Source organism: Dermacentor silvarum, chromosome 1 (genome assembly GCF_013339745.2).
Source record: "Dermacentor silvarum isolate Dsil-2018 chromosome 1, BIME_Dsil_1.4, whole genome shotgun sequence".
NCBI classification, from domain to species: Eukaryota; Metazoa; Arthropoda; class Arachnida; order Ixodida; family Ixodidae; genus Dermacentor; species Dermacentor silvarum.
Window position 1 is genome coordinate 130,036,133 of NC_051154.1, and position 26,509 is coordinate 130,062,641.

Genomic DNA, 26,509 nt, shown 5'->3' on the forward strand with positions numbered 1-26,509 from the left:
TGGAGCTACGCTCCGCGCATTGTCGTTTCACCGTCAAATGATGAAATTTCGCGGAGCGGCTTAATTCCGCCAAAAAAGGCGGCTGCATGCGGTGAAAGCATCCAACAAACCCGTCTGAAATTTAATGAGGCATAGCATAGCCTTCACAAGAGCGAACTCGAGCGAACAAAACGATACTTTTTGTATTTGTTGCGTGCTTTAATTCTTTTCTGGCCGTGTCTATTTTGCATCGTTCGCCTTTCGTTCATGAACCAACTTGCGCGCACAGCAAAGCTCTATGGGGCAATTGAAATTATGACAGCTGAAAGACACAACCAGTTGGCGCCCCCGAGTCGGCAGCTCTCCGTTGACCGCGCACTTATCGTTGCACAGATTTGCACGCTGCAGTCCCGTCGACCCTGTCTGCAGCTGAGGACACGACGAGCTTCGTCTTCCCGGTGCTGTTGGACGTCACGGCAGAACCGCCACTGGCGAACCGAACCAGGCTGGCGCTCGACTACCCTCCGGAGTGCATTCCGGAGGTACCTAAAGGCGTGGTCGTGCAGGTGTCAGCCCCGGCCATGGCGTCTGGCTGGACAGGAAGCCGCAGGCTCGTCTTTCGCCTGCGCGCGCGCAGCTATGTCGCGTCCATCAAGACGCCGCTGCTCAACGGCACCACCTTGCGAGTAACGCTCTGGGTGAGCACCCGTTTAACGGCACTTCGTTTTTCTTTCGGGTTTTGCCAGGACAGCCTGAGCACTTTCTTTAGAAAAGCTCGCTTGTGCGTCTATGGGCTCTGGTCAGCGTGGGCTGGCCACAGGGTAGAGGGTGGATTCGCGATCTCCCAATCGCAACACTGCAATGAGCATGTATTTTGACTTTGCGTTATAGGCAACGAACATCCCACACTAAGTGAAATTTGGCTTGTAAGCTTCTCCCCAAGGCTCAAACGCTGCCAGCACATTTATGGCGGCCATGCTCGGAGCTTGCAGCGCACGTCCATGTAGAGCGTGGGCGAGACCATTTTGCTACGGCTTCTATAGCGCGCGAGGCCTGGCTTGCTAACTTCCTTATTTACTCGAGCACGAGTTCTAGCGTTTGCCTAGTGGCGTCCGGCAGAGTGAATATTTTATTCAGAATTTCGTATATTTTTCATGGGGTCTATGCGGTGTAATCTAGCTTGGTGGAAACCGTCATTTCGGACGGGACATATCTTATCCGTCTCTCGCGCGTTATGCTTAAGCATGCGTAGCATTGCTTAGCAGAACCACGGCGCTGCCGTACGCTCTAAAGCAGCCACAGCTTAAAACTCAGCAGCCACAGTACTGCTTGCAGTGCTCCGTACCTTACCAGATAATCAAAGGTGTTGACACAGTGGTGAATGGTTAAGTCATTGGTTAAAGGTGAATGTCAGATCTACTGTGTTTGAACGTAATCATATAGGCTAGCCCCAATTGTAAACGCGTATGCACCGTCTCATATAGCCCTGTTGGATGCTGGAACTTGGCTAATGGAAGTGCACATGGACTGTATAATTCTACAATGAAATTATATTCAGCACGTGCGAACAAGACAAAAACTGTTAAGGTAGAATCTACGTGGCACAAACCGTTTTAAAGCAACGCAGAGCTACGACTCATTAAGGACATAAGGGCAAGTTGTCTCGTCTTCGGTCCTTCGTTTGTGGTGCTGTCTTGAAGGCATCACGTTGCATACATCAAGCCCCCCCCCCCCCCCCCAAAAAAAAAAAAAAAAAAAAAAGACGTTGTTACCGATCGTTTTGCTTTGCCTTAATACACCCTAATATATCCCCCGTGTTCTTTTATTTTATTGCTAATGCCTTTTGCTTCAGTTATAACCTAGGACGTAGCATCTGCCAATCGTGACACTTAAGACCTCAGACAATTAAAATATGCGATTCAACTACTCACACAAACCTCAAACTTTCAGGCGAATGAAAGCCACGGCCTCCCTTGCTCACCGAACCAGGCCTCTGCGAGCCTCATCCTCAATTTCCCCGTGTGTCGGCAAAAACCTGTGCCACGTTTCAAGCGATCCGTCCACAAGCCTAGATCTAGGCTATCGAGCACGTAAGTACCGCCACATGTTTCAAAACGCTGAAAAGACCACAAGTTAAATGCCGTCTCTAGTTTGTCTGTCGGCCGTGTTAAATACTTTCCTTGCATGTTTTAATTCACACATCCCATGAGTCTCTATAGCTCGTAGGTACTGGATTAGCTGATGAATCGTATAGAGCGAGTGACAGGATTTTTTAAGAGAGAGAGAGAGAGAGATACTGAGAGAGAGAGGAAAGGCAGGGAGGTAAGGCAGAGGCGAGTTTCCGGTTTGCTACCCTGCACAGGGTTGGGGGATATAGGGGTTAGAAAGAGGGCAAAGAGATAGAGGAAAAAAAAAAACAGGAATAGAATAAGTACGAGTAGCCCAAGCGGGGCCAATGCAGTCGGCTTTCGAGGCTACATGCGCCGGCAGCAACCCGCACATTCCACGCACACACAAACGCATGCTCGCACGACCACGTGCGATTCAAGACGCTTAAAGGAGAATTGCTCTGTTATGCCATGAGAGCGGGTTAACGTGCTTGATACGACGAGTGATATTTCTGACGCACTACTTTTGATGGAGCTAAGTTGATCCCTTCCAGCAGAGCTTTCCAAGAATGGAAACTCGTTCTCTGCGTGAGCTATCATCTTTAGAACCTGTTGTGGGACGAGTTGGTTAAACGTTGTTAAGAGCTGAGATATCTCTGCGCGGAAAAAAAAAAAAAAAACATTGCTCTGACAATAAACACTTGCTAGTGAGCACTCCTTCTTGTGCGCGTCTGCGTTTTTTTGTTTTTTTCCATGCTCGCTTAAATTTCTTCTCTGGCCATCATAATTATGCGGCGTTCCAAGCGACGAATATTTCAGCGAGAATGGCTTTCGTTGCAGAGACGCGGGGCCGTCGGAGGAGCGGCATCTTGCCCAGGCGGGAGTGAACCCGAACGGTTGCCAGGTGGTCTCACTCGTCGTCGACATATGGTCCTTGGGCTGGCGTCGGTGGGTGCTGGCGCCGCACTCCTTCAGTGCGAACAAATGCTTCGGAAAATGCCGGTTCCCCGCGATTCAGCTACTCAACAGCACCAACCACTCGACGCTGCTAAGCCTGGCCAGTGGTGTCCGTTGGAATCCCACCAATTACCAAGTGTGTTGCGTGCCCATCCGCTACGAGTCACAGAGCGTCCTGTACTTCGACGACTACGGACACGTGGTGCTCAAGGCGTTCGACAACATGCGCGTGTCGGCATGCGGGTGCCGTTGACAATTGAAGCCGATGTGGTTCAACACGAAGCAGTTGGCGAGGGACGATCGGTCTAAAACGCTAGCGGTTATATATGTTGTGGCGAAGGCGCGCTGTGGCTTTGCGTTATGCAAGGGGCCAGGGCCTCCAAGCCGTTCGCGTGCCTGTGTCAAAAGTTAAATGCCACAGCCCACAAGAGTACAATTTCATCTTGGCCTGGCCGGCCTTCTGCAACACACATGACTAACGACAGCTCTTGCTAACGACAGCTAGCCTCCTTATTGCATTTGCAGCACGCAGGAACACAACTAACTGCTTTCGCATTTGTCCATCTTAATCTCTGTATCTCCAGTGCACCGGGATTGTTGCAGAAGCCACTCGTTCCTGAGAAAACTTGCAGTCACGTGCTCATCAAGTTATGAATCCGATCAGTACAAATTATCGCTGATTGACTGGCGTCTGCGCCCTATCCAATTGCTTTAATGAGTAATACCAGTGAACATGCTGTCCAATCCGGAAACGACCAGGCGAGCAATACGTCGTGATAGCTTCAAGCATCACGTGGGCAGTCCGTCCATGCACTTTGCGCGCCCAGTTTAGTAAACAAGAAATATTGTTTTCAACCTCACGCTTAAGCGTGACATTACGCTTCTATACTATTTGTTCCTCCTTGATTTTGCCATGTCCACCAGCGCAACATTTTTGAGTAACTTTCATTACTCATAGCGCCTTAAGTTATATATAGAAGGAAAAGGGAGTCAAATCGCTATGATTGATTGATCGAACTTTTTGATGATATTGGAAATGTTGACAACTTTCGTTTCCGGCTCTTCGACAAAGTTTTATTGCCAAATGAATATACAAAAATGACATGAGGAAATGAACAAATAAAGGCACACGATGAGCACTTAGCGTCAACGTGCTTCAGTCAATGAAAAATATAGTGGAAGCGACAAGGCACTTGGAAAAATGTGCACATAAGTGTTCAGGCAAAGAAACAAGCAATTGAAGAAAGCAGCGGAATATACAAAAAAAAAAAGGAATCACAAATGTATGGAAACGTTGAAATATTTGCACATTGAATACACAATTGCTGAAAAAACACAAACCATACATACTGAAATAAGTAAATAAATAAATGAACGAGTAAATAAACAAGTGATTATAGAAATCGAAAAAAAACCCCCATAAAAATAGATGCCAACTTGTAGTTCACAAATAGAGCGATTCTAAAGAACATGTTCGACGTCCTACCATATATAGGTGACCGCATTTGTAGGAAGGCAATGTTACACGACGTATCCGATAAAGGAAGCTGCCCGTTTATACAACTTTCAGCTTAACTAACAAGTGAACTAACAGTTCAAGGCGCAGTCAGCAGCTGTGTGTCCCGATAATGATCAGGAGACCGGCAATGCATCAACAACGGATTGCGCTTTTAAAATCGCGTGAACTGCTGTATCCTTCTGCAGTGCTCCTAAGAATATTGTCATTGCGACGTGGACTTTAAAGCAACTAATTAAATAGTCAATTAACCATCTTAATGAGCAGACTGCGATGGCTATACTTTATTGTCCACTATAGAACGGTGGTCAGCGAGACAAAATGTGGACCGCTACTTGAATGACTTTTTTTGTGGAGACAACGTTGTATTAGTGTTTGTGATAAGTATAGAGTTGGATAACGGCCTAGGCAGTGATGTCTTTTATGTTTTGTTAAGCTCAACAGATGTGTATGTTTGGACTGTCTATCGAGGTTAGTACATGCAGGACACCTCACCAGAGGTTGGACTGGAAAGTATATCCCGTATTTGTGTAGCGGCGTAGAGAGCTGTTGGATGTTGCTTGGGCGCTCCACCGTGGCAGTCTTATCTTTATTTTTATCATATTTTTGTCACTATTTATTTATTTATTTATTTATCGATGTAGTACAGAGAGAGATCGAGGGGCCATTTTCTACCCGAATCTCTCCCATGCGGCTTAATTATAACGGAAAAGTACAAGTGATACTGGAGAACATTTGCAAGGTGTCTTGAATGAAAAAAAAAGAAAAAGAAATGTGTTGCAGCTTTATGTGATGTTTCTTTCCTTGTACTGCGTTTTCGTTGGCGTGTGGAAAAGTTCAGTCATGACGATTGAGGCCACTGCGTTGTAATAACACGTGGAATATACTTCGTACTTTTTCATTATGCGTTGACTCTTTCAAAAGTAATGAAAATGGGTAGAATTTACTTTGCGAGGCCGAAGAGGCAGATCGATTTCATGCAGTTGCAAGGTACTGTAAATAATCATTGTTATCATTAGGACTTGTTTGGCTAATTATTTTGAGACTAAGAGATGATAGAATCTTGCGAAGTTATGTAATATTTGTCCATTATGTATGCCATGTTCTCTCTTTCATATACTATGTGTGTTACTTGCATGACGATGCTTTTTTTTGTGTGTGTATATAGAATATATTAGTGCATCAACGCCTTATTCAAGGAAACCCTGTGTATTTAGGAATTATTCATTTTCTTCCATTTTATTTCACCTTTCTTATTTTTTTTTGCGTGTGTATGTGTGTGATGTACGAGTGGCTCGCTGTTCATCGCCAAAGCAGGAGCTCATGGCTTTGTAAGCCTGCCGATTTCTTCGGCAGCGTTCACCACTCGCTTCCGCCATCATGTACTGTAATGAGAAATTAAAAGCAATATTATTAATAAAGCGATAGCTTTCTTTGGCTCTGAGTGGGCAATTAGTGCATGAGAACTATATAGCTTGTCTTTATGTCGACAGCCAACGTTTCACTCATGCGCTGTAACAGCACCGAGAAAAACGGAGACACACACTCGCAAGTTTGTGGAACGTCTATAGCTAACCAGACGCATTTCTGGTTAACATCCCTGCCTTCTCCCTTTCTCTTCTCCTCCTCCGCCCACTGGCGCCGCACAGTTTATAAGTCCGCATACAACCACCTCCTTCAACCAAAACAGTGATTTGCCGGAAAGCTTGAGCCCGTATTTACAATATATATATATATATATATATATATATATAGAGAGAGAGAGAGAGAGAGAGAGAGAGAGAAAGTTATCACGTACGTTAGAATTGTTCGTAAGCGCCAGCCAATCGTGATGTATAGACATATATTAGCGAAAGTGTTTACTGGCTCAAAGCACTTAGAAACGAAAAGCTTCGTGAATTCCGGCGCCTACTACATTTATTCAGCACCACCGGTTAGGGCGGTTTGTGTTCTATACAGAGCACACGACGCAGTTGTAAGATACGACCGTTATAGAACACGGCGTCTCTTCACAGGAACGACAAGAAAGCGCGAAAATAATGGGCGACTACGCGCCGGCGTGCACTTCCGCGGCCGGTCTGAAGGAACCTAAACTGTGAGACGGGCCCGACGAGGACCGAGCGGTATAACTGCAGGAGAGCGCTGCATGCAGCGGTCGGTGCGACGGTCTCGGGGGTGAAAAAGGAAAGGCAGAAACAGACGTCTGCGGCCCATCGGACACAAAGCGACAACAAAAAAACGAGGCAAGATTCATTTCCTACATCGTCCAACGGACGCCCTCGCCTGACATAATTGCCGCGTTTCGCTCCTGCTACCTATATGACAAGGATCGTTCCTGCTTTCGTTCTCCGTAATGGCCATCGTGTGGTTAAGAAAAGAAGCTGAAAATGAGTGCCAGATGTTCTAATACGAGGAAGTGCACCGGCATTACACTCGGGCGACGGCGTTGGTCGCCTTCTGAACTTGTGATCGTACTATATATAACCAAAATGGGCTTGCCTGCTTCGTTTTGTACTTCGATTGACCATTGCCATGACGCGTCCACGCGTGAGCTACCGCAGTCACTACGCGTTGACTCAGTTTCACAGCGATGGTATGGGAATTCTTTCTTTGTTTCGTTGCTCTCTAATGCGAAATTTGAACTCTGAGTATTTATGATCAGTCTACCGCGGGATCGAAAACAATAGCTTTCTTTGCATACTTATCCCGTTTTCGTGGTTGTCAGTCGTTGGTTGGACTCGGGCCCTATCGACGCAGTGGATAAATGATGTAAGAAATGTTTTACTTAAATTCACTCTGCGAATGTTTTCGAGACAGAACACTTACATGAAATGTGCGACAAAGCGTCTGAGAAAGCTGCCGTTCATACAAAGCGAGGCGTTCCGCTCGTGCTGCATTGACGTGGCGCGCGCTGAAAGAGCAAGGACGCTGCAAGCATTAGCGCGCTATACTCCAAATAAAGGAAGAAACGAGCGCGCGGAACCAAGTGGTACAAAAAAGAAAGAAAGAAAGAAAGAAAGAACGCCGGAACGCATCGGAAAGCCAGCTCCCGCGATTCGGACACGCCTCAGTGGCTCTGAGCCAACACAGACCGGAGGCCCAGATACACAGCCGGCAAGCGCGAGGTGGGTGGCGGGGGGTCGCTTTGCTCGTCTCGCCGCACGCATGATCGCGGAGCTATGCCAGCGGTGCGGCGACGACGGCGAAATAAGTGTCCCCGGAGGTGCGTGCGAGAAATAGAGACCATTGCAAAACGCATCCTGTGTGTCGCGCGCCGAACGGTCCGTGGCTCGTGTCACCTTGGCCAGCGGCCCACAGCCCGGGAGCGTTCGCACGTGTGTGTATGGGGCGCGTGCCGCTGGCCGTATAATCAGGGGTCGGCCAATATGTATGTATGTACTGCACTAAGGCGCTTGCTTGCCAGGATCTACTATACACGGCGAACGCGGGGATGCACGCAACAGTAACCACGGACATTCTGCAACGGCGGAGCGCCAGTGCGTCGATCCCAAGGCATAAAATATGATCGCGCCCCAGCGCGAACAGGACATGTGCTCCAGTCGGCTTCGCGCCCTCGTCTCCTGGTCAGAGATGCGACCAAGTTTCGCCGCCAGCGCGTCAGTGTCCCTGCGCGAACAGCATCTTCTCTGCGTTACGCCTTGGCTCCGGTCGGAAAGACTGGTGGTTTCTCCGTGCGGTGGCGCTACATACACTTCAGAGTAGAATGAAAAGCATGCCTGAGTAACTGAAGCAGGCTAGGTGACTATTTGTCGCCGCCTGCTTGCATTTAGTCGGACACTTTGAAAATTAATATCTCGAAATTGATGAAGTCCTTAGAATTCGTTTCAAGAGGATACGCCTTCCTTGCGAACTCACCGGCTATATTTCGTAGATTTAAATATGCACCGGAAAATAATGAATTGAAAAGCTAACCAGCACAATTATTTTTTTTTCATTCAATTAAGCCTTTTGATTTCTCAGTAAAGGTAATGGTCGCGCCTCATCGAGTAAGAGCTAGAATTGTGCTATCTGCCACAGGCAATTATTAAAAATTTGGTGCAGCTAAACAAAAAAAGGGGGGGGGGGGACAACTACCGATATGTTCATTATCACGATCTACCAGACCAGTGTTCTTTCGAAGCGATCTATATAGCATGTAAAGCGCTTTGTGAATGCGCGGGCCTGTACGGACACAGTAGTTACGTGGGCGTGCATGCATGTGTGTATGTGAAGGACTGCAGACATACGGAGAGAGAGAGAGAGATGCGCCATTTCCTCCAATAGGAAAATTCTGAACGCGCCGTGCGCGCTCCTTCGGGCCCACAGCTTCAATCTCTCGCTGTTGCCGCGGCGTCTGGAATGCGAGCGCTCGTATCGCGGCGCTCATCTTACGTGCAGCACCCGTCTGCTTGTTTTCCTTGGGATCGTTTTTCCACCATCGACAGGAGAATTTTGCTGGGCCACGGCGTTTCTTCTCTTCGCGCCACACCGGATTAGACTGGTCACGCGCCTACACGCTGCCGTTGCTGCGGCCGGGAGACGCTCGGAGACAGCGCCTCGTCAGGAGAAGGCGACACGAAAGTGAATGAGTGCAATGGAATGCGAGGGAGCTGGATTTCCTTCTCACGGCTACGCTTCGATGAAGCGCTAAATCACCCGAACCCTTATCACCAACGAGCTTCAGGAGAGTGCCTTGACCAGCTCCGACCTCGAGGAGGATCAGCAACGGCCGATCTCGAGGGCCCAAGACGCGGCCCGAGCTCAAGGCATTCTGGAGTGAGGGCGCCTCTGCAAAGCTACATTTACACAATGAAGATGTTTATTCTCTCTCTCGATGAAGAAATTACTAGAGAGGAAATCAAGCGTTTAACAATATATTCTTAGATTCTGGCAAAGAGAGCCAGAATCTAAGAACCAACGAAAACCAGTGCGGGAAAAAGGAAAAAAAAAAAAAAGTGAGATAGTCAGAGATAGCTCCAGCTAAATTAGACGCCGGAGAAGTTGCACATCAGGCAGCTTCGGCAGTCAGAAACCGGAGTTGATTCGAGAGAACAATGCTCGGATTTAATCTATACGACAGAAGAAGTGACAGAGGAGGCACGGAACGCACAAAGTTTGTCTTATACCGAACATTCTACGAGAAATTCTGCGGACACCACGAAAGTCCACTCTCAAGGTTTGCGACAGGGCGAGAGTCAGGACCAGTATGGCCGATGACTAGAACCAATGAAGCCAGCCAGTTACGCTTTGTTTACTTTTTTTTCTCGTAATTTTAAACATAATACGAATACCGATAACAGTGGAGCGCCCGCAATCATCAGTGCTCATCACTGCTACCATCACACTAATAAATAGAAAACCGCTCTAAATGGAAAAAAGCTGGAAAAAGAATAAATAGAAAACAGCTCTATGCGGTAGACAGGCCTTCGCAATTGTGATAGTTACTAACAAAAAGTTTTATTTGCGCAAGTACACGGGGAAAGAGGAAGGAATACAACTTAAACTCTGCCTTGTGTATTCCTTCTTCTTTCCCATGTACTTGCACTAAACAAACTTTTTCTTAGTATGGGCTTCACAATAACGCATAGCAAAATAATAAAGTCGAAGGGCAAACTAGCGTAAAATGCGATAAAAACAAAGAAAAAAAAAAGTTCACAGCTGGCGTTGTCCGTCATCCTACGATCGATGTATGTTTAGCTTGTTGGATTTCGTGACTCTTGGTGAACATGATGATGATGGCAAATGACCGACACGATTTACTTTTTTTGCGATGTTCACAAATCGTGCCGAAGTACACAATTATTATATTGTTTCAAGTTTTATTACTGTTGCGCAACTCTGCAAAAAAAAAAGAAAAGAAGAAAAGAAAAGCTAAAAAACTATAGCTGAGATGAAAAAAAAAAAAGAAAACCATTGCACGAAAACATGCCGCAGGATTACATATAGCTCGCCTTATGTTAATTTTTCCTTCGTTTTTCACACTTAATTGTACCGTTAGCAACGAAAAAAAGTGTTTAATAATCAAGAGACCTGCTTTCACAAACACATACACAAGAAAGAAAGAAGCCACAGTCGATGGTTAATCAGTAAGACTGCGTAAGCACGATAACATGCAGCTCACTGCACAATTTGATCCGGCCACGTTTTTAACAGGTTGTACGTGACAAATTTCCAGCTATCTGGTCGCTCGCTCACCGCACATGTAGATCCCTAAACGTGCGGAAATGCCATAAAAGGTTCAACAAAGCGCAAGCTAGCGAAATCTTGGCAACGTGGGAAGCACAACAACTTGTGCGGCTTCACATGTGTGCGCGTATTCTTTTGAAATATTTCCGCACGAGTTAGCGACTACCCGCTTGTTCGCTTTACTATAGTTTTGTCAACATCATAGAGGATACTAGAGAAAAACAAAAAAAGAACCATTTTCCTGGTCAGCTCGAGGCCCAAAGATTGCGAACTCAGGGCCACATTTACAAATAGTTAGTACGTTAGAGCTGTTTGTAAAAATGGGTACTGCCCAATCGTAATTGCGAACGTAATATCAACAAATGCGCCCGGGTTTCGAAAAACGGTTCTTGCGAATGCAAAAATTTGTGAATTCGGCTTTTTTTTTAAACTTCTACATGGTTTTATGGTTTTCTTTTGATTACACAGGAATAAATGTCTGCGCAAACGGCGTTTGTACGTTGTTTAAAATAATGTTGCTCATCCAGGTTCACGGATAATATAATAAAAGAATGTACCACGTAGTTTTGACTGCGAAGAACGAGAACGTTAACTGTAACGATGCGCAGCAGTGCAGACGACTTCACACAGCTGATAATTAATATAAATCAAGTGAACCTGCATAACTGTTTCGGCCATAGCCTCCGATCCCGAAAGATGGCGCGCGCGCGCGTGTGTGTGAATCATTTGCCGTTCAGGTGTGAGCGAGCTAAGTGCAAAGTAGCGCAGTGACAGTGCACTCGCAGAGAAGACAATCATATCGGGCAGTGATGCGATGACTCTTCCTCTCCTTCCTTCTCTTCGTTCTTCTTCTTCTGCTGCTGCTATTACACAGCCTACGTCGCACGTGCCCGGAGCGAAGTCCAGCGCCTACGTAAACGGCTGCCAAGCTGCCCGCTGTCGAGCAGTGCAATTCGATCCGGCCTCCTCCCCGTTCTCCGTTCGTTCGACAAAGTGTGCGGCGAGCCGTCACGCTTCACGGGCTCACCACAGACAGACGGCATTTTCATCTCTCTCTACGTGCGAGATGAAATCCGTCATCAAGGTGGCGCACATTGACTGAGATCGTGTTCTTCCCCCAACCCCCACATGTTTCTTTCTTTTTTGTTCGCTTCTGTCCCCACCTTCGCTAGTGGTCCGTCTATTCGCCTGTCTAGAAGGTGCGAGCGCATGAACAGCGGTTCGAATTGAATGGAGTTGTGTCGGCTGCTATGCCGCAGAGAGAGAAATCGCGCTTTTCACTGTTCCCGATATCCGTCCGCAAGGTGAGGACTGGCGATGGCATTGTTCTGCTCGATTCTTCCTCATTTGCCCCTGTTTCGGAATATAGGAAACTTTGCTGAAAGGTTTGTTTGGTCTTTGCAAAACAACGCGAACTTCTGAACGCACTCGTTGGCAACGTATTAAATGAAGTTTCTGCTTCTTCGTTTACTCATTTTGCAAAGCAGCTAGAAGAAAAGTTGTTCGAGCAACTGCATTAACTCAATGAGCCCCTACATAGACGCATATGAGAGAAATGCCAGTAGCTAGGGGACCCAAATACACATTTCCGAATAAAATACGGGAGTAAAAATACGAGTTCCTGGATATCCGTAAGGTGAAGAGCGCTATATGAAAGGGTTTCAAAGGGGTATAAGTTTCACTTGCAGCTTCCATACTTTCAACTGAATGCCCATTTTCCCTTTCTATAAAAATACGCGTACGTATGCACACGCAAGTCAGTTTGGTTGGCAGTAAGTTGATATTTTGGACGAAGCATTCCATACAGTAGAAGAGAGAGAGGAAGCCGCATGACACGCAAGCAGACCATGACGCGGCAGCGCGCGGCAATTGGGCCAAGTTCCCACAGATGCATCATGTGGCTTAAGCGACTCTGAGTAACGTAAAAAATCATGTGACAAGGGTAGTATACAAGGGTTTTCTTATTCTCATCGCTGAAGTCGGTAAACAGTGACTATTCAGGAAGCACGACTACCTCTATGTGTAGGCTCAGCGCGAAAAGAAGATGGCCGACTGGCGAGGCAGCAACAGACGTTCTCGCCAGTTTGGCTGTGTGGTATCAAAACGTATGGAGGAGCTAGCAGACATACTTTTCATGTAATGTTACTCACAGAGAACAAATAACTGACCGCTGTACGAAGTATATCAAGAATGAATAGAATCATGCTGTGGTATCCTTCGGAGGTTTCTTCTCATTCTAATTTGAACGCTGTAAAGGTAAGGGCGCCGTAATCTATAGCGTTAGATACGGTGTGCTCTCCATGTGTTCCCGGTCTGGCTCAAGAAGTGGTTGACTTTATGAGAGCTTCAAGTCTATATGCCCAACAACTTTCGTCAGTCCCAAGAGCTACATATAGTGCAGATAGAACGAGTGCCCCTGAAGACAGCCACATCTTTAGCCGATTAGACTGCACTGTTGAAAGGTGATGCCCGTATAGCTATCAACCTACATATATTATTCGTCCCTTTTACAACGAATAAGCAATTTCTCTTATAAGAGACTGTTGTATGGTTCCACCTGAATCTCATGATCAGCAAAAGGTGCAAATTATATTCAGTTAAAAATTAATTTAGTGTCATATTTTGTACTGAAAAACCAGTGGATGTTTATTGTTGGAAACGAAGTCATGGAATCAACTATGATGCAGCGTTGTCCATGTGCAAGTGTCCCTTGTCTAGAACTCGGTTCCTTGATTTCAGCACGCTACGCCACTCGTCTATCAGAACAAGAGCAATCCACGCAAAACAAAACAATAAAAGCCAGCTTGCACTTAAATTTCGTGCATTAAGCGTACATAGTACTAGGGTAATAGATCGACTTCCAGAGATTCCGGTCGAATTATTTCTGGTACCTAGCCGTGTTTTAAGTACGAACCGTCTTTTCTCTTACATTACAAAGCACGATGCAAATGACCGTAGAAAATGTTAATGCATTGGCCGGACGCGCTTGCCAAGTGGCTTTCATCACATCTAATTTGAGTGCCAAGATATATATATATATATATACACTACGCGGACTTCCGCTGTGGGGAAATATGCCTAGACACTTTGGTCGCTGAACTATTGTTCGCTTAACTTTCGCTGCGCGCAATATAGGCAGTGGCGGGAGTGAAATAAGGCGTGCTCAATCGACCATTACCTAACAAAATGTGGGCCCCATTTAACGTAAACGCAGTCGCTTTTTGCGTACTACGGCGGGAACTATGCGACTAGAGCTGAAAGACTTTGAAGCAACGCACGGCGCTCGACCTGTAAATTTCCTTGTACTCCTCGCTATTCCTGGAACTATAATCAGTGCGTTATGAATGCTTCCGGAACGCCGTAGCGACGCGAAATCGAGAGCGTCAACAAAGAGTAACACGCAAGAAGAGAGCGCCGGTTTAGCGCACTGGATAATTAGGGCGTGGTCTCCCCATAGCGTCGTTGGCGCAAAATTTTGTTCGGCGCCGAAAGAACCAAGAAGCAGAAAGTAAGCAAGAAACACAACTGCGGCAGTGAATGGCCACAAGAGTGTCCAGTGTGGCCTCGGATCAGGTCGGAGGGTGGGTGGCAAAGGGATGAGACGTCGCTGGTTTCAAGAACGGGCACGAGGCACGACGAGGCGGCGCTCCGAAATGGGGGGCCATCCAGCGTGACTGCGGGGCAGGCGCCGACGGGAGAACCGGAGCGGCTGCCTCTCCCAGACGCGAAGCCCGCCAGCGACGGCGTAGTTCAAGTGCACCGAAGCCCCGCTCGCGCGTCAACGCGTAAGGCTGCAAGGGTGAGCAAACTTCGGCTGCTTTGCTGGACCGCAGGGAAGCAGCCGAAGCTTTCAGAGAGGACGCACTCGCATCCTTTCGTAGCTATCGAAAGAAAGGAAGAAAGGAAGCTACAAGCCAGCAAAGAGGACGAAAAGCGGAAGAACTAACCGTATTTCAATGGGACGCCCTATATTATAGCGATTACTCCTACGAATAGCATTCATTAAATCCGTGGAGCTCATGCATGCCGCACGGCTTGGAGGTTTAATTTATTGGTCATTCACCGCGACCGAAAAATAATAGCTAAATAGATAATAAAGTATAAAAAGAGTGGCGCAGGTCGTACAAACTCGACAGCGTGCGGAGGCGTCTTTTGATCCAGTATCCAGTACGCGTGTGTTTCTTTTGTCTTAGCTTCTTTCTTTCTTTCTTTCTTCTATTTCGCAATCTACGTGTAAGGGAGTCGCGCGTTGAAGCTTTTCGACGTCGCGCCCATTCTCTCGGGAAGGTAAGTAAAGTTATGTTGAATTTGGTTCACAGTTGGGTAGGCAGAGTACGGTTAACTGGTCGGGCTCCCATTAGAGAGGTTGAAAGCATCCGTCTACTCCCTTTTACATCTCGAGAAAGTAGGAATTCGCTTAGTGATGATGATGATGATGATGATGTTAATAATAATAATAATAATAATAATAATAATAATAATAATAATAATAATAATAATAATAATAATAATAATAATAATAATAATAATAATAAGAAGAAGAATAACAGTAATCCAAAGGCTCTACATCTACATCCAAGAAACAGGGAGGGAGAACAGAATTGGCACATTTAATTCCTTTCCACTTTCCTGCCAGATGCCCAAGTTTCACGGTAAGTGGCGAAGACCTGCATCAGCTGTGTTAACGCATGCGCAAAGATACTTCCTTTGCTTCATAGTGCCTTGTAAATGCACGAACACACGATAAAGTGGGCGAGAGGAATGGCCGCGCCGCGGTAGATGAACTGGTAAAGGCACTGCATAATACAAAAGGTGTGGGTTCGGCTCCCACCTGCGCCAAATTCTCCTTTCGTGCACTTTAATTTCACTTTTTCTTATTATTTCCACATTTAAATTAAATTAGCAATTGATTTTCTTCATGCTTTATCTGGCTGCATTCTCTGTTTTCTTCATATGGTTGGATATATTCAAAAAAAAAAAAAAAAATTAGCCGCCGAATCCCGTTATTCCTATCGCTCCTTAAAGAAAGATGCGATACCTCAACGGACTCAATATAATTGCACTGCCAAAGATCATTAATGTAAAATTAGATTTGGGAATAAAACTAAGTATTTCTCATTTTTATAGCTGGGCAGGGGAGCGGGTATTGAAAGAGAAAGTTTAATGACATCTGGAGAGATTAGCCAAGCGACAGGTGGGGCATGCTACTTCGGCTGAGATGGTGAGGAATCCGAGAAACGCTGTGGAGGGAGCAGATGCAAGCCATAGAATTTAAACCATGCACTTAACCAATTTTTGCCTTTGACAAAAGTCACTGGGTATAGAAATTGCTAGGGAACCGAACGAAGGGAGGTCTTTTTTCACTGGGTGGCGTTGTAAAGAGGCACTTGACGAAGAGACCATGCATAATGGAGAGGTATAGCCGGCCGGAAGACTCGATACACTACTCCCGATGAAAAATGAGTGAAATTTGGCGCGTCAAAGAGCCACTTGAGGCGTATCAAAAAAAAAAAACTTAGATATCGTGAGAGACATAAAATGAATAAGGTAAAGGTTCTACTTCAAGTCTGCATTCATGGTTACAGCTGTATGCATTTAGATTTTCTCCGGGCCCGTTGAAACGCCTAAACTGTTGACCCTTATGCCTCGTCCTGTCTCAAGGAGAAGAGATCATAGCACTTAATATTTATTTGCTGTCTGGTCTCACGGTGCAGTAGCATCATGCGAAGAAATAGAGCAGTCCTGATTCTCTAGAGATACGAAAAAGAACGTATCTCTCTTTTCTCTCTTTTTAATAATGGGAACTTGAAGGCGAGGTCGCCATGGAGTGACACCAGCTTTTATCGTCATACGGAAAACAAATGTAAATAATAAGAGGAAATGTTGAAAAACGCTCTGACATACGCATTTTCTTTCGGCCCGCTGCAGTGGGTCAGTGGCTATGACGTTTTGCTGCTGTGCACAAGGTCCCAGGCTCGATTTTTGGCCACGGGGCGAGCGCATTCCGACGGGAGCGGAACGCAAATACACTCGTTATCACGCTTTCGGTGACCCCAGGTGGTCAAAATTTATTCGAAGCCCTCCAATGTGTCTCACTGCCTCTATGTTGCTTTGGAACGTTAACCTTGCTTCCACTATCAGCATTTTATTTACAGCGCATGTTCGTAATGCGCATGACACACGGTATTTTAAAGCAAGGGCCGCGAGTGAAAAAATACAGACGCACTGGAATTACATGCTCGCATTTGTTGTGCCACCTAACGCTTTGGTCAGCTTAGAAGAAACGGGTTCGCACAACCTGGTGATCTTCCTGCATTAGGCCGAACGTTTGACACGTGCGGTAACGAAAAAGAAAAAGAAAAAAAAAAGAACACACCTATCGTATTCAACTCGCATACTTCAAACGCGATGCGCCTGCATGCGCACTAGTAAGGCGAATAAATCTTTGACAATACTTTTTTTTTTTGTTCGCGACTTAAAGATTCTATAGAGCCGTCCTTGCAGGGCGGCTGTAAACATCCTACAACATTCAGCGAGCTATGGTCGAGCAAACAAAAAAGGGGAATAAAGGAGCCAAAACATGAGGCAACCACTGGTGAGTGAAAGAGCCGTTACGAAGCAGCTAATGGCCTTGCGGCATAAGTTTATGTCAGGAAAAAAAAAAAAAAAAAAAGACGAGAAAGAACGATAACCGAAACACTCAGTGCATGTTAGCTTCGTTTACATTTCGGTGACCTAAGGGGCCGAGGTGCAGCACGTGCATCATGAATGGCGCAAAAAGGTGCACGCGGCGCGCGCAACAGTTGCCGTCCATGTCGCCGGAGACCGCAAGCAGTTTACTTCAGCCTCGGATGTTGTATGCCGGTATCCGCCCTTCCCCAGGCCATTAAGGCTTCCCACGCACGCAAAGGCCCGACATTTCCCTCGTAGTGTGTACTCGCCGCAGAGGTATTGCCAACATTCCGGGCACCGCCGCGCTTTACGGCGGGCCCCCTCAACACTATGTGACGGCCGTTCAGATGTCTCTCCATGGCTTCGGAGGAAGCGCGCGTCCGCTGCGTGCTTCGGAGGAATCAGCCAGCTCCGGCGACGAGGAACGGGCTACTCACGTGGCCAAATGCTTTGCATGTGTACTACTACTATACGTGTACGGCACTTCCCTCGCGTCTGCCCAGTCTTTCCATGCCGACTCCCTCGGCACGGCGTCCCTGGCCGTCGAAAGCGCGTCGGGGATGATTGCTAGCAAGGGTGCGTGGCCATCATCAGGGACCGATTACGTGCGCGCCGAAACAGAGACCCACGGGGCCCGGCGCATTATGCGCGTCGACTGTCGGCCACAGTGTATTTCTTCTCTTTTAATTCTCCATTCTCCAAGGCCCTGCATGCTTCTAATATGTCCCAGCACGCACTGAAGGAGACGCACGCGCGTAATTACTGCTCCCTTGCCCGGGTGGCAGCCGAGGACAACATTATTCACGCAGCCGCGCTTGCACCTTGCAGTCGGCATACGCGTGAATAAGACGCGTCTTTTTACGCACTGTACTTTCCCAGACGTCGACCATATATCGCGGACGCCCAGCGCCCACTATAGCCCCTCTTACTCTTTCGCTCTTGAACTTTCCTCAGACCTCTGCGCATCGTTGCACGGAGATCTGCGGAATATGCAGTCCAAGGTAGGAATTTCTGCTCAGCGTCACTGCCGCTCCCTAGTGGCGCGGATTCAGCCCACGCTCAGCGTAGCATAAAACAAGACGAGAGACCTACAGCATGCCAATTGGCAACTGGCTGTCCGGCCGTTCGAAATTCCGTGGAAACCCGCTAAGCGCCGACCAACTGCCTTCCACCAGTTAATGCTGGTATTTAGCCCGAGTGGTATTGTTGTTATCGTTCGCGGGAGTGACTGGAACCCGAATGTAGTTTGTCAGAGTGCGTATGAAGCCATCCGGATGCTTCATCATTAACCGACAAATCTGTGACGTGCACATGAAGAGACATATTTCTTTTAGCTTAACGTGAGGAATAAGTAACACGTTTAAATAGTTTTTCTAGACAAGAGATATTGAAATGAAAGATAGGGAGTGTAATCAGGGGGACTAATTCCTGTTGGCTATCCTGCACTGGGTGAAGGATAAATGGGAGAAAAAGGTTAACGAAAGGAGAGAGAGTCAATAATGTATGTGCACAGCAGCCTCCGACGCAATGGAAGGTCTGTGTGACAGACGATCCCGCAGCTTGGTTGTTTTCAGGAATCACAAACAGCGATTTTGTGGCCATTTTACAGTTGTGATATGCAAGACCATAGTACCAAGCATGGCCGTAGTGTGTGCCAACACCTGACACCACACACCTCTACCTTCTGCGCACATACGCAGAAAATGAACTAGCGCTTGCAAATGTGCCCTACCCGCGTATTGATCGCTGCCGTGTTTATCTTCAATCGCGGCGCTCAAGATTTGGACCGCCACAAAGCTTGGTTGTCAGAAGCACAGCCTGTATAGTCTCCTTGCTATAGCGCTATAGTCACAGCGAAAACTCAAGGTTCCCAGCGCCAGAAAAAAATTTGCCAACTTATGATTTAAAAAAGCTCTCAAGGCGAACGAACAAGATCAAAAGCTGCGAAGGTGCACTCCTAACGCCACTTGTAATCCTGGGGTGCAGTTTAATAAAGCCCCGCCAAACTGCGGCTGGCCCACATCACTCAGGGGAGGCGCAGACGTTAGCGCTCGCACCAACGAAAATAAACGACTTGGCGGGGGAGCGCAGAATAACGCCGGCGCAAAGTCGCGACTGCGCAACTCCAGTGGCGGCGTGCCACTCCCGCCAGACCGATCGTTCGCCGATAGCGGCGATGCAGGCGCGACGCTTGCGCGCCCAGCGTTGCAAAGAGGAGAGGGTCTCGAGAGCGCGTCGCGTCATTCGGCCACTTGGCGTGTCCGGCGGGACGGAATTGCGCCGGACTCGCGCGCCTGCACGCGTCGATCGCACTTCAATGGACGCCATCGGCACAACAAGCAAAAGCGCTGTTCTCGTCGAGGGTGAAAAAGATCAAGGTTGGCAAGGCGGCCCGGGGAGAATGGCAAGCAGCGTGCGCTGCTCTTCAGGTGGATGACGATGGCTAGCGATGCTTCCAGGAAGTCGTTCGTGAGGTGGTTCGTAATGCCGGTTACATGCGCTCTGTCACCCTTAGAAGATTAGTGGGTCTGTCTGGCTTGGTCTAGTCACCGGGAGCACGGACGATGCATTGTGCAATGTGCTTGATGGATGCAGTGTCAGAGCTTGCGGGCCCTCGGGGGCTTTGTGGCTTCTATTAGCAACGATCGTTCTCTACCCACTGCTAATAAACTGTAAACGGCCCGTGCCCTTACGAAATTTCTACACATTAGTACGTGGAATGTGCAGAACATTTCGTCCCTATTGGGTTACGTTCAAACCACACCCAACGAGAGTTCTGAATGCACATTTCATCTCCCCAATAACGGAATGAATTTCTTGATGTATAGCGTGAGCGCGCTGCTTAAAATTCATGACGGTAATTGTAGAAAATCCAGGAATATAAAAGTACCGGAGAGAGAAAAGAAAGGAATGGCGATTACCTCAATGCATGCTTCCGAGCAACACTACGAACCAAGAGAGACATCCTTAAATTATAGAGTTTAACGACCCGAAACTGTACAGGGCTTCGGATTAACTTTGACTACATCAGGTCCTTTAACGCACACCCAAGGCACCGATACACGAGCGTTCTTGCATTACGCCCACCTGGAAAAGTTTCCGGGAATGGAACCCGCAACTTCGTGCCAGCAGAACGCCAGCTGTACCACCGCGGCGGGTGACACTGCATGCTTCTCGATCAACGCTGTGCACCGCGCGCCGCTCATCTTGACAAAAAACTGCAGGCGTTTGTCGACGCCCACGGCAAGTATTATACATGTTCCCCAGCGCAAAGCCACACACACACACACACACACACACACACACACACACACACACACACACACACACACACACACACACACACACACACACACACACACACACACACACACATATATATATATATATATATATATATATATATATATATATATAATTGCAACACAATCGCGTCGATAACATATAATATTCATTATTACGCCATGTCGTGCCGTATTTGTATCAAAGCGTGCAGAATTAACGCACACACGCACGCAGGAACACTTTCGGTCCATAGCTCATAACTTCAGCTCGCAGTATATAAGAAAAACAAAGTTCGCCTTTTATGCATTGCCATGTGAATGCATGCGCAGGAAATGGTCTGGAGACTTCGTGCGCCTTGTCACAATGCTCTCTTTCAATGCATACAGTAGCTTTCTACCCATAATTGCGATTGCATTTTCTAATCTTTGGCTGCCTTCGGCTGGCTTTCGACATGCTCGCGATTCATCATTATACTTTTGAGAACATTCAGACTCACCCTCGCCCCACCTGACATGTGGTCACTCCACGTGCCTTCGCCTCATAACGCCCCATTTGCCACGGCACGTCACGACGCTAATGGACGTTGCAGCGCCCAGATGGTGCACGCGTGCACACCGTGAGCTGCGCGCCGCGTGTTGTTATCAGATCCTCTCGGTGCATGCGGGTGGTTGAGCGCGAGATTCGAGAATCGATAGGAACAAGGTTCGATATCTGCTGATTTGGGCCTCATGCATTTATTTACGACAAAGTTTAACGTTCCGCATGGGGACGTTACTGGTTGTACCCAGGCATAATAAGTACGTCCAATATTTAAAAATTAAATTCTGTAGTATTACGTGCCAAAACCACGATACCAGCGGTTATGAGGCACTGATTAAATTTAAACCAGATTAAATTAAATCCGGAATAAATTTGAACACCTGGGGTTCTTTAACGTGCACCCAATGCACGGTGCAGGACACGTCCAATATGATGGCTATCATCTGTAAAATGCAGATAATTATTTACCTTAGCGAGCTTCTTCCTGCGTGGCCTTATCGGTGGGAAGATATAGCATTCAAATTCTTACAAAATTATTCGTCAGTGAGGTTAGTTTTTCTTTTCTTTCAGTGTAGCAGCGCCATATCCATCGGCCATTAAGCCTATCTTAAAGCACAATTTACGCTGTTCCGGTGGAAAATAACTGTATTGGATGATTACCCTCTTAATGCACTCCTATCACTAATTTATGATGACTCGGTACGGCCACGTACTACACGAACATGATGTGGCTCTATGCTCCAATTTGCGTGGGTATACAATCAGACCAAGTCGAAGCTCCTACATGCGAGAAGGAGCTATAGGAGAAGACGCAAATCAAATCCTCGGCAAAGGCACAACAGCCATCAGAGACATGACATTGCTTGCCTCCTTACAAAAAGAAAGTAGCAAGAAAATAAAAAAGTTCTAAAAAAGATCTAGCTCTCGCAGCGAATGCAGCGCCGTTATATGTAGCTGACGTATATCCCTTGTTGCAGGCTCGCAAGAATTTCACGTGGCGCGTATAACAACATCGTGCCAAAAATAAAATATTAATAAGAAGATCGAGCTCCTTTTCGGTGCCGCGAACATGAAATAAAAACACACGCGCCGAAATATCTGCTTATTTTTGATAAATTAGATAATCCATGGTGTAGAATGCATCTACAAACACGCCCATCCACACTCTTAAAAACATTTGCACCCTTTGGGGCTTGTCTTGTCCCACAACGATAATCGTCATCTATCTTGCCAGCATCTCCTTTCTATAGCCCGGTATTTCCAGGTCACGAACGGCATGCGCGTTATCAGCGTGACAGCATTATCGAGAGGAAAGCAGCGAGCGCGGAGTTTTCAAGAAAGGAAACACAAGCACGGCAGATGACGGTTATCGTTGTGGGACAAGAAAAGCCCCAAATTGTGCAAACGTTCTTAAAGGGCCCCTCAGCAGGCCACATAGCAATATTTGGAACGCTGGAAGTTTATGTGCTCTCTAAGGGGTGTTCTACGGCAAGAATTTTTCAAATTAGTTCATTAATAGCAGACATAGAAATATTTGAAGAGGCGCGAACTAATGATTTCGGGAGGTGAGCGCCACCGCCAACATAGATACTCTCTCCACTGGCCCCGTCTAGCCTCCACGAGCAAAATTTCTTCCCTGCGTTCTCCCACACCGGAGCCGGAGAATCGCGCGACGAACACGTCACGGGCCCCGCCTTCTATTCTTTTTTTCGCTCTCTCTCTCGCGTGTTTGCTGAGTGGCGCACTTCCGGTGACGGTCTCGCGCGCGAGCTGTTGCACTTCTCTCGTTTCACGCAGCCGACGATTTTGCGCGCTCTGCACGAGAACACCTGATCAGTGCCACAATCACGAGCAATGAGGCAGGCGTGAGAGGATGAAAGAGCATGATTGCGACGCTGGAACACGGTACAAAATGACATAGTTTCGAACTCCGCGCGCGCGACTGCGCGACGTGGGAACAAGCAGACGAAACGGAAGTACGTATATCTTGCTACGGTACGAAGTTAAAAAAAAAATAAAAATAAAAACACGCAGACATTCGGTTTGTTTGCTTTATTGTTTCTCTAGACTTGGATTCTTGTATTGGTGCAATAGATTAAGCAAGGAACTGCTGTTGACATGAATTACTCTCGAAGTCTTGTGTCACTATGAGCGACGTCACAGCAGTGCCATGTACGTGGGCGCACTTGTGCGACTGACGTCGACTCTCCGGCTAGGAGCGCCTCGTCCGCCAGGAGAAAGGAAAACGCCATTTGATTTGAAATTTAAACTCTGGAAGAGCTTAAATTTTAAAACATATGGCGTTTCGTTAGCGCGATCGTTAGCGCGCATAGTATCGACTGCGCTTATCAGCTCAAAATGGTGAGGGGCCCTTTGAGAGTGAAGCTACATGCACATGTGCTTCGACGAGAGCCATCTGAGGCTCACGGTCACACTCCTCTGTCAAACCTAGAATGCTGACGCCTGATCGCTTGCGTATATTTATATCAGTTTCGAATGGCAGGATATGCGCGCCATCCCACCGCATTTACATGGAAACACGACTTAGATGTTGCTATTGGCTTCTGAAGCTGTTATTTCTTATAACCTGGCCCTGAACTTTCCTTGATTGATCTTTCTTTTTTTTTTTTTTCGGACGCTGCCATGCGCATCTGCTCTCCCCTGTTTCACTTATCGGAGTGACTGAGCTCTGAGGTGGCTAGAACAAAAACACCGTTTTTTTTCCCCTCCATCTGCGTGGCCGCGGCACCCAATTTCTGACCGTGGCGTGATTCAGTTGCGCTACCTTCTCTGGCCCAGTGTACAAGCGTCGAGCGCGGGCTGAGCAAGAAAAAGCGGACGGGCAGCTTCTGCAATGCGACGGGAAAAAAAGAAAGCCAATATAATTCAAGCGGTCACAGTGAGACGGCGCGGCGCCTCCATTATTTGCCTAGTTTGCTTTCGGCGCTGCACGCTCAGAAAAACTCGTTTCTGGCGCGCGCGCTTTCCTTTGTCGAGCGCGGCCCCCTTTCGGCAATAATCGCGGGCCTTCTTCTTCGCGCTGCGGTGTCGCGCCGGGCTCGAGGAACAAGTCAAACGCGCGCGCGCACGACGCACGCGAGCAAAGTAACCAACACAGCGAAAGGGAGACCAGAATAGCAAAATGTACAAAACAGCCTCCAGGTAGCCAAAAAAAGCTGGTTGGTCAGTAAACGTGCTGCCTTTCTTGTGCGTCTTCTGTTCTTTCTTGATTTCTTCTTGCTTCGCGGTGCAGTCATGCCGACCGATTCTCGCCGTGTCCGTCACTGCCTTTGTTGAAGCTCTGGTCACAATGGCGCCCCGAAGCCGAGGCTGGCTGGCTCGGGCTTCCTGCAGCGCCGCGAGAAGGCGCGAAAAAATGAAAGAAAGAAAGAAAGAAAGAAACGAAGAAAGAAAAAAAAAAAGAAAGGAAGGAAAGAGGAAAGAGACAAAAGGAATAGAGGAATAAAAGGAAAGTACCGAATAGAGTGGCTGAAGCACTAGCGGGTTTTTACTGTCCGTGACGAGTTGCATTAGAATTAAGCCAAGAAGCTGCGGCAGAGCGCCTACTTCACGGACACAGAGGCGCTCTAACTGCTCGGATATATTCGACGCCATTAAAGCATGTGGAATGCAGAAGGAGCAAGGAGCAGCAAATTACACATCTCATGTGTCGCATTGAGCGGAAGTTCAGCGTGTTTTATCTGGATAATTTCAACGAACTGTCGCGCAAACACAGTGTGCGTGTTACGACTCACAAGAACATGTTGGCATTGAAGAAGTCACCTAGGCACATAACTGCTTTTGCTTCGTTAAAAAAGCAGCGCTGTCGAGCAGGCTCGTAGACAGAAATCTTATGCGTGGAAGCAATGCAGTCAGATGTTCATTATTCACGCTCAAATGAATAGGTATACTGATGACTAGTATCCGAATTTATTGCTGTGAGTCGGACACTACTTGTGTGGAATATTGGCCGCAACGAAATCTGTTCTTTTGTGCAAATATTCAAAGCTCTGCAAAATTTGCGCATTCCAAAAAAAAAAAAAAAAACTATATACTTGCGTATTCTACAACAGGCGCAGTGTGAAACCTGACGTGGCTATCTTAACGTTTCAGCTGCAGGACACCGGCTGACCGCTGTCGGCCCCAGCAGGCCGACCATTAACTGTACGTCTCGTCATGGTGTCATTTTCCTCGCACGGCGGCCGTGGTGGGTTCAGGCAGGCCAGCCACATATGCGCTTGGCATTAAAAGGTTGGTCCGCGAGTCCGTGGCCTTTGAGTCTGCCGCCAAGTGCGCCTGAATCAGAAAATCGCTCTGAAACTGTCAACACGGCGGGTCTATAAAGGAAGTGGCTGATGGATTCTCGGAAGCCTAATTATTCTATACGCAAGGTCTGGCGTCAGATGCGCGTCGTTGCCGCCTGTCCGCGAGTCAGTTTCCGGTATATCAGGCCGGCTGCACGGCGCGCGGGAGCGTGGCGGCGGAATCTCGACGGGGTGCCGCATGGTGACACCTTCTCAGCTGGTCGCTGCCACGTGACCGGAGGGGTCGCCGGGTCACATACTTCTTCTGGCGGGGAGCGGAATGCAGCCCACCGGCATGCTTCGCGCATGTCGCGTGCGGATCCCCGAGACGCGTGAAACCGTGACCCGTTCACCGGGTGCTGCATGCGAGGAGCGTCGAGGCGGTGAATATCGGTGAACAGCGGGGCGACAGGTTCGTCCAAACGATGACAGCGTTTGTTTTAGGAACAATCATACAATCTGCGATGCACAGTTCTCGGAAAGGACGGCAGTACAAAAGAATCCAGCCCTCTATAAGTACTGATTGCACTGCGTCGCGTTTATCCACCGTGTCCTTCTTTTGCACTGGCTTTGCCGTTTTCCGGAGCCAGCCGCGTATAAGAAACGCTCACGGCGAATTGTGAGCTATAGGTTTGTAAGCAGGTTGGGCACGTTCGTTAGCTGTATCCGATCACTTGCATGTCGACAATCAAGAAATAAGCATACAAGACGCCCACTGCCAACTAGCCCCCACACACTACCCTGTTCGTTTAATTCTTTTTTTTATTTTTTTCCTCCCTTTTTGTTCCTGCGAATTCAGCAGTGCTCGCGTCCTTCGAAGCATCCTGCGCTTGGAGACAAGGTAACGTCGGCGGCAGAAAGGCTGTCGGAGTTTCTGTCATTCTCTGTTTTCTGCTCGAACGCTGCCCGGAAGTGGGAAGGGATTGCCAGCGCAGTCTCCGGCACGCCGCGTAGACAAACAA

General features: G+C 47.6%; 2 protein-coding genes across 2 annotated transcripts in view; one reads left to right on the forward strand and one right to left on the reverse strand.

Moving 5' to 3' along the window:
• The window catches only part of LOC125939776 (embryonic growth/differentiation factor 1-like), a 92,157-nt gene extending 85,921 nt beyond the window's left edge, over positions 1 to 6,236 (forward strand). The window contains exons 3-5 of the mRNA XM_049655213.1: positions 373 to 677; positions 1,930 to 2,069; positions 2,928 to 6,236. Coding sequence (XP_049511170.1) covers positions 373 to 677; positions 1,930 to 2,069; positions 2,928 to 3,297 — 815 coding nt within the window. The 3' untranslated portion in view covers positions 3,298 to 6,236. The remainder of the gene's footprint in view (positions 1 to 372; positions 678 to 1,929; positions 2,070 to 2,927) is intronic.
• The window catches only part of LOC119436027 (sodium/hydrogen exchanger 3), a 190,835-nt gene that overhangs the window by 107,591 nt on the left and 56,735 nt on the right, over positions 1 to 26,509 (reverse strand). The gene's annotated exons all lie outside the window — the stretch shown is intronic.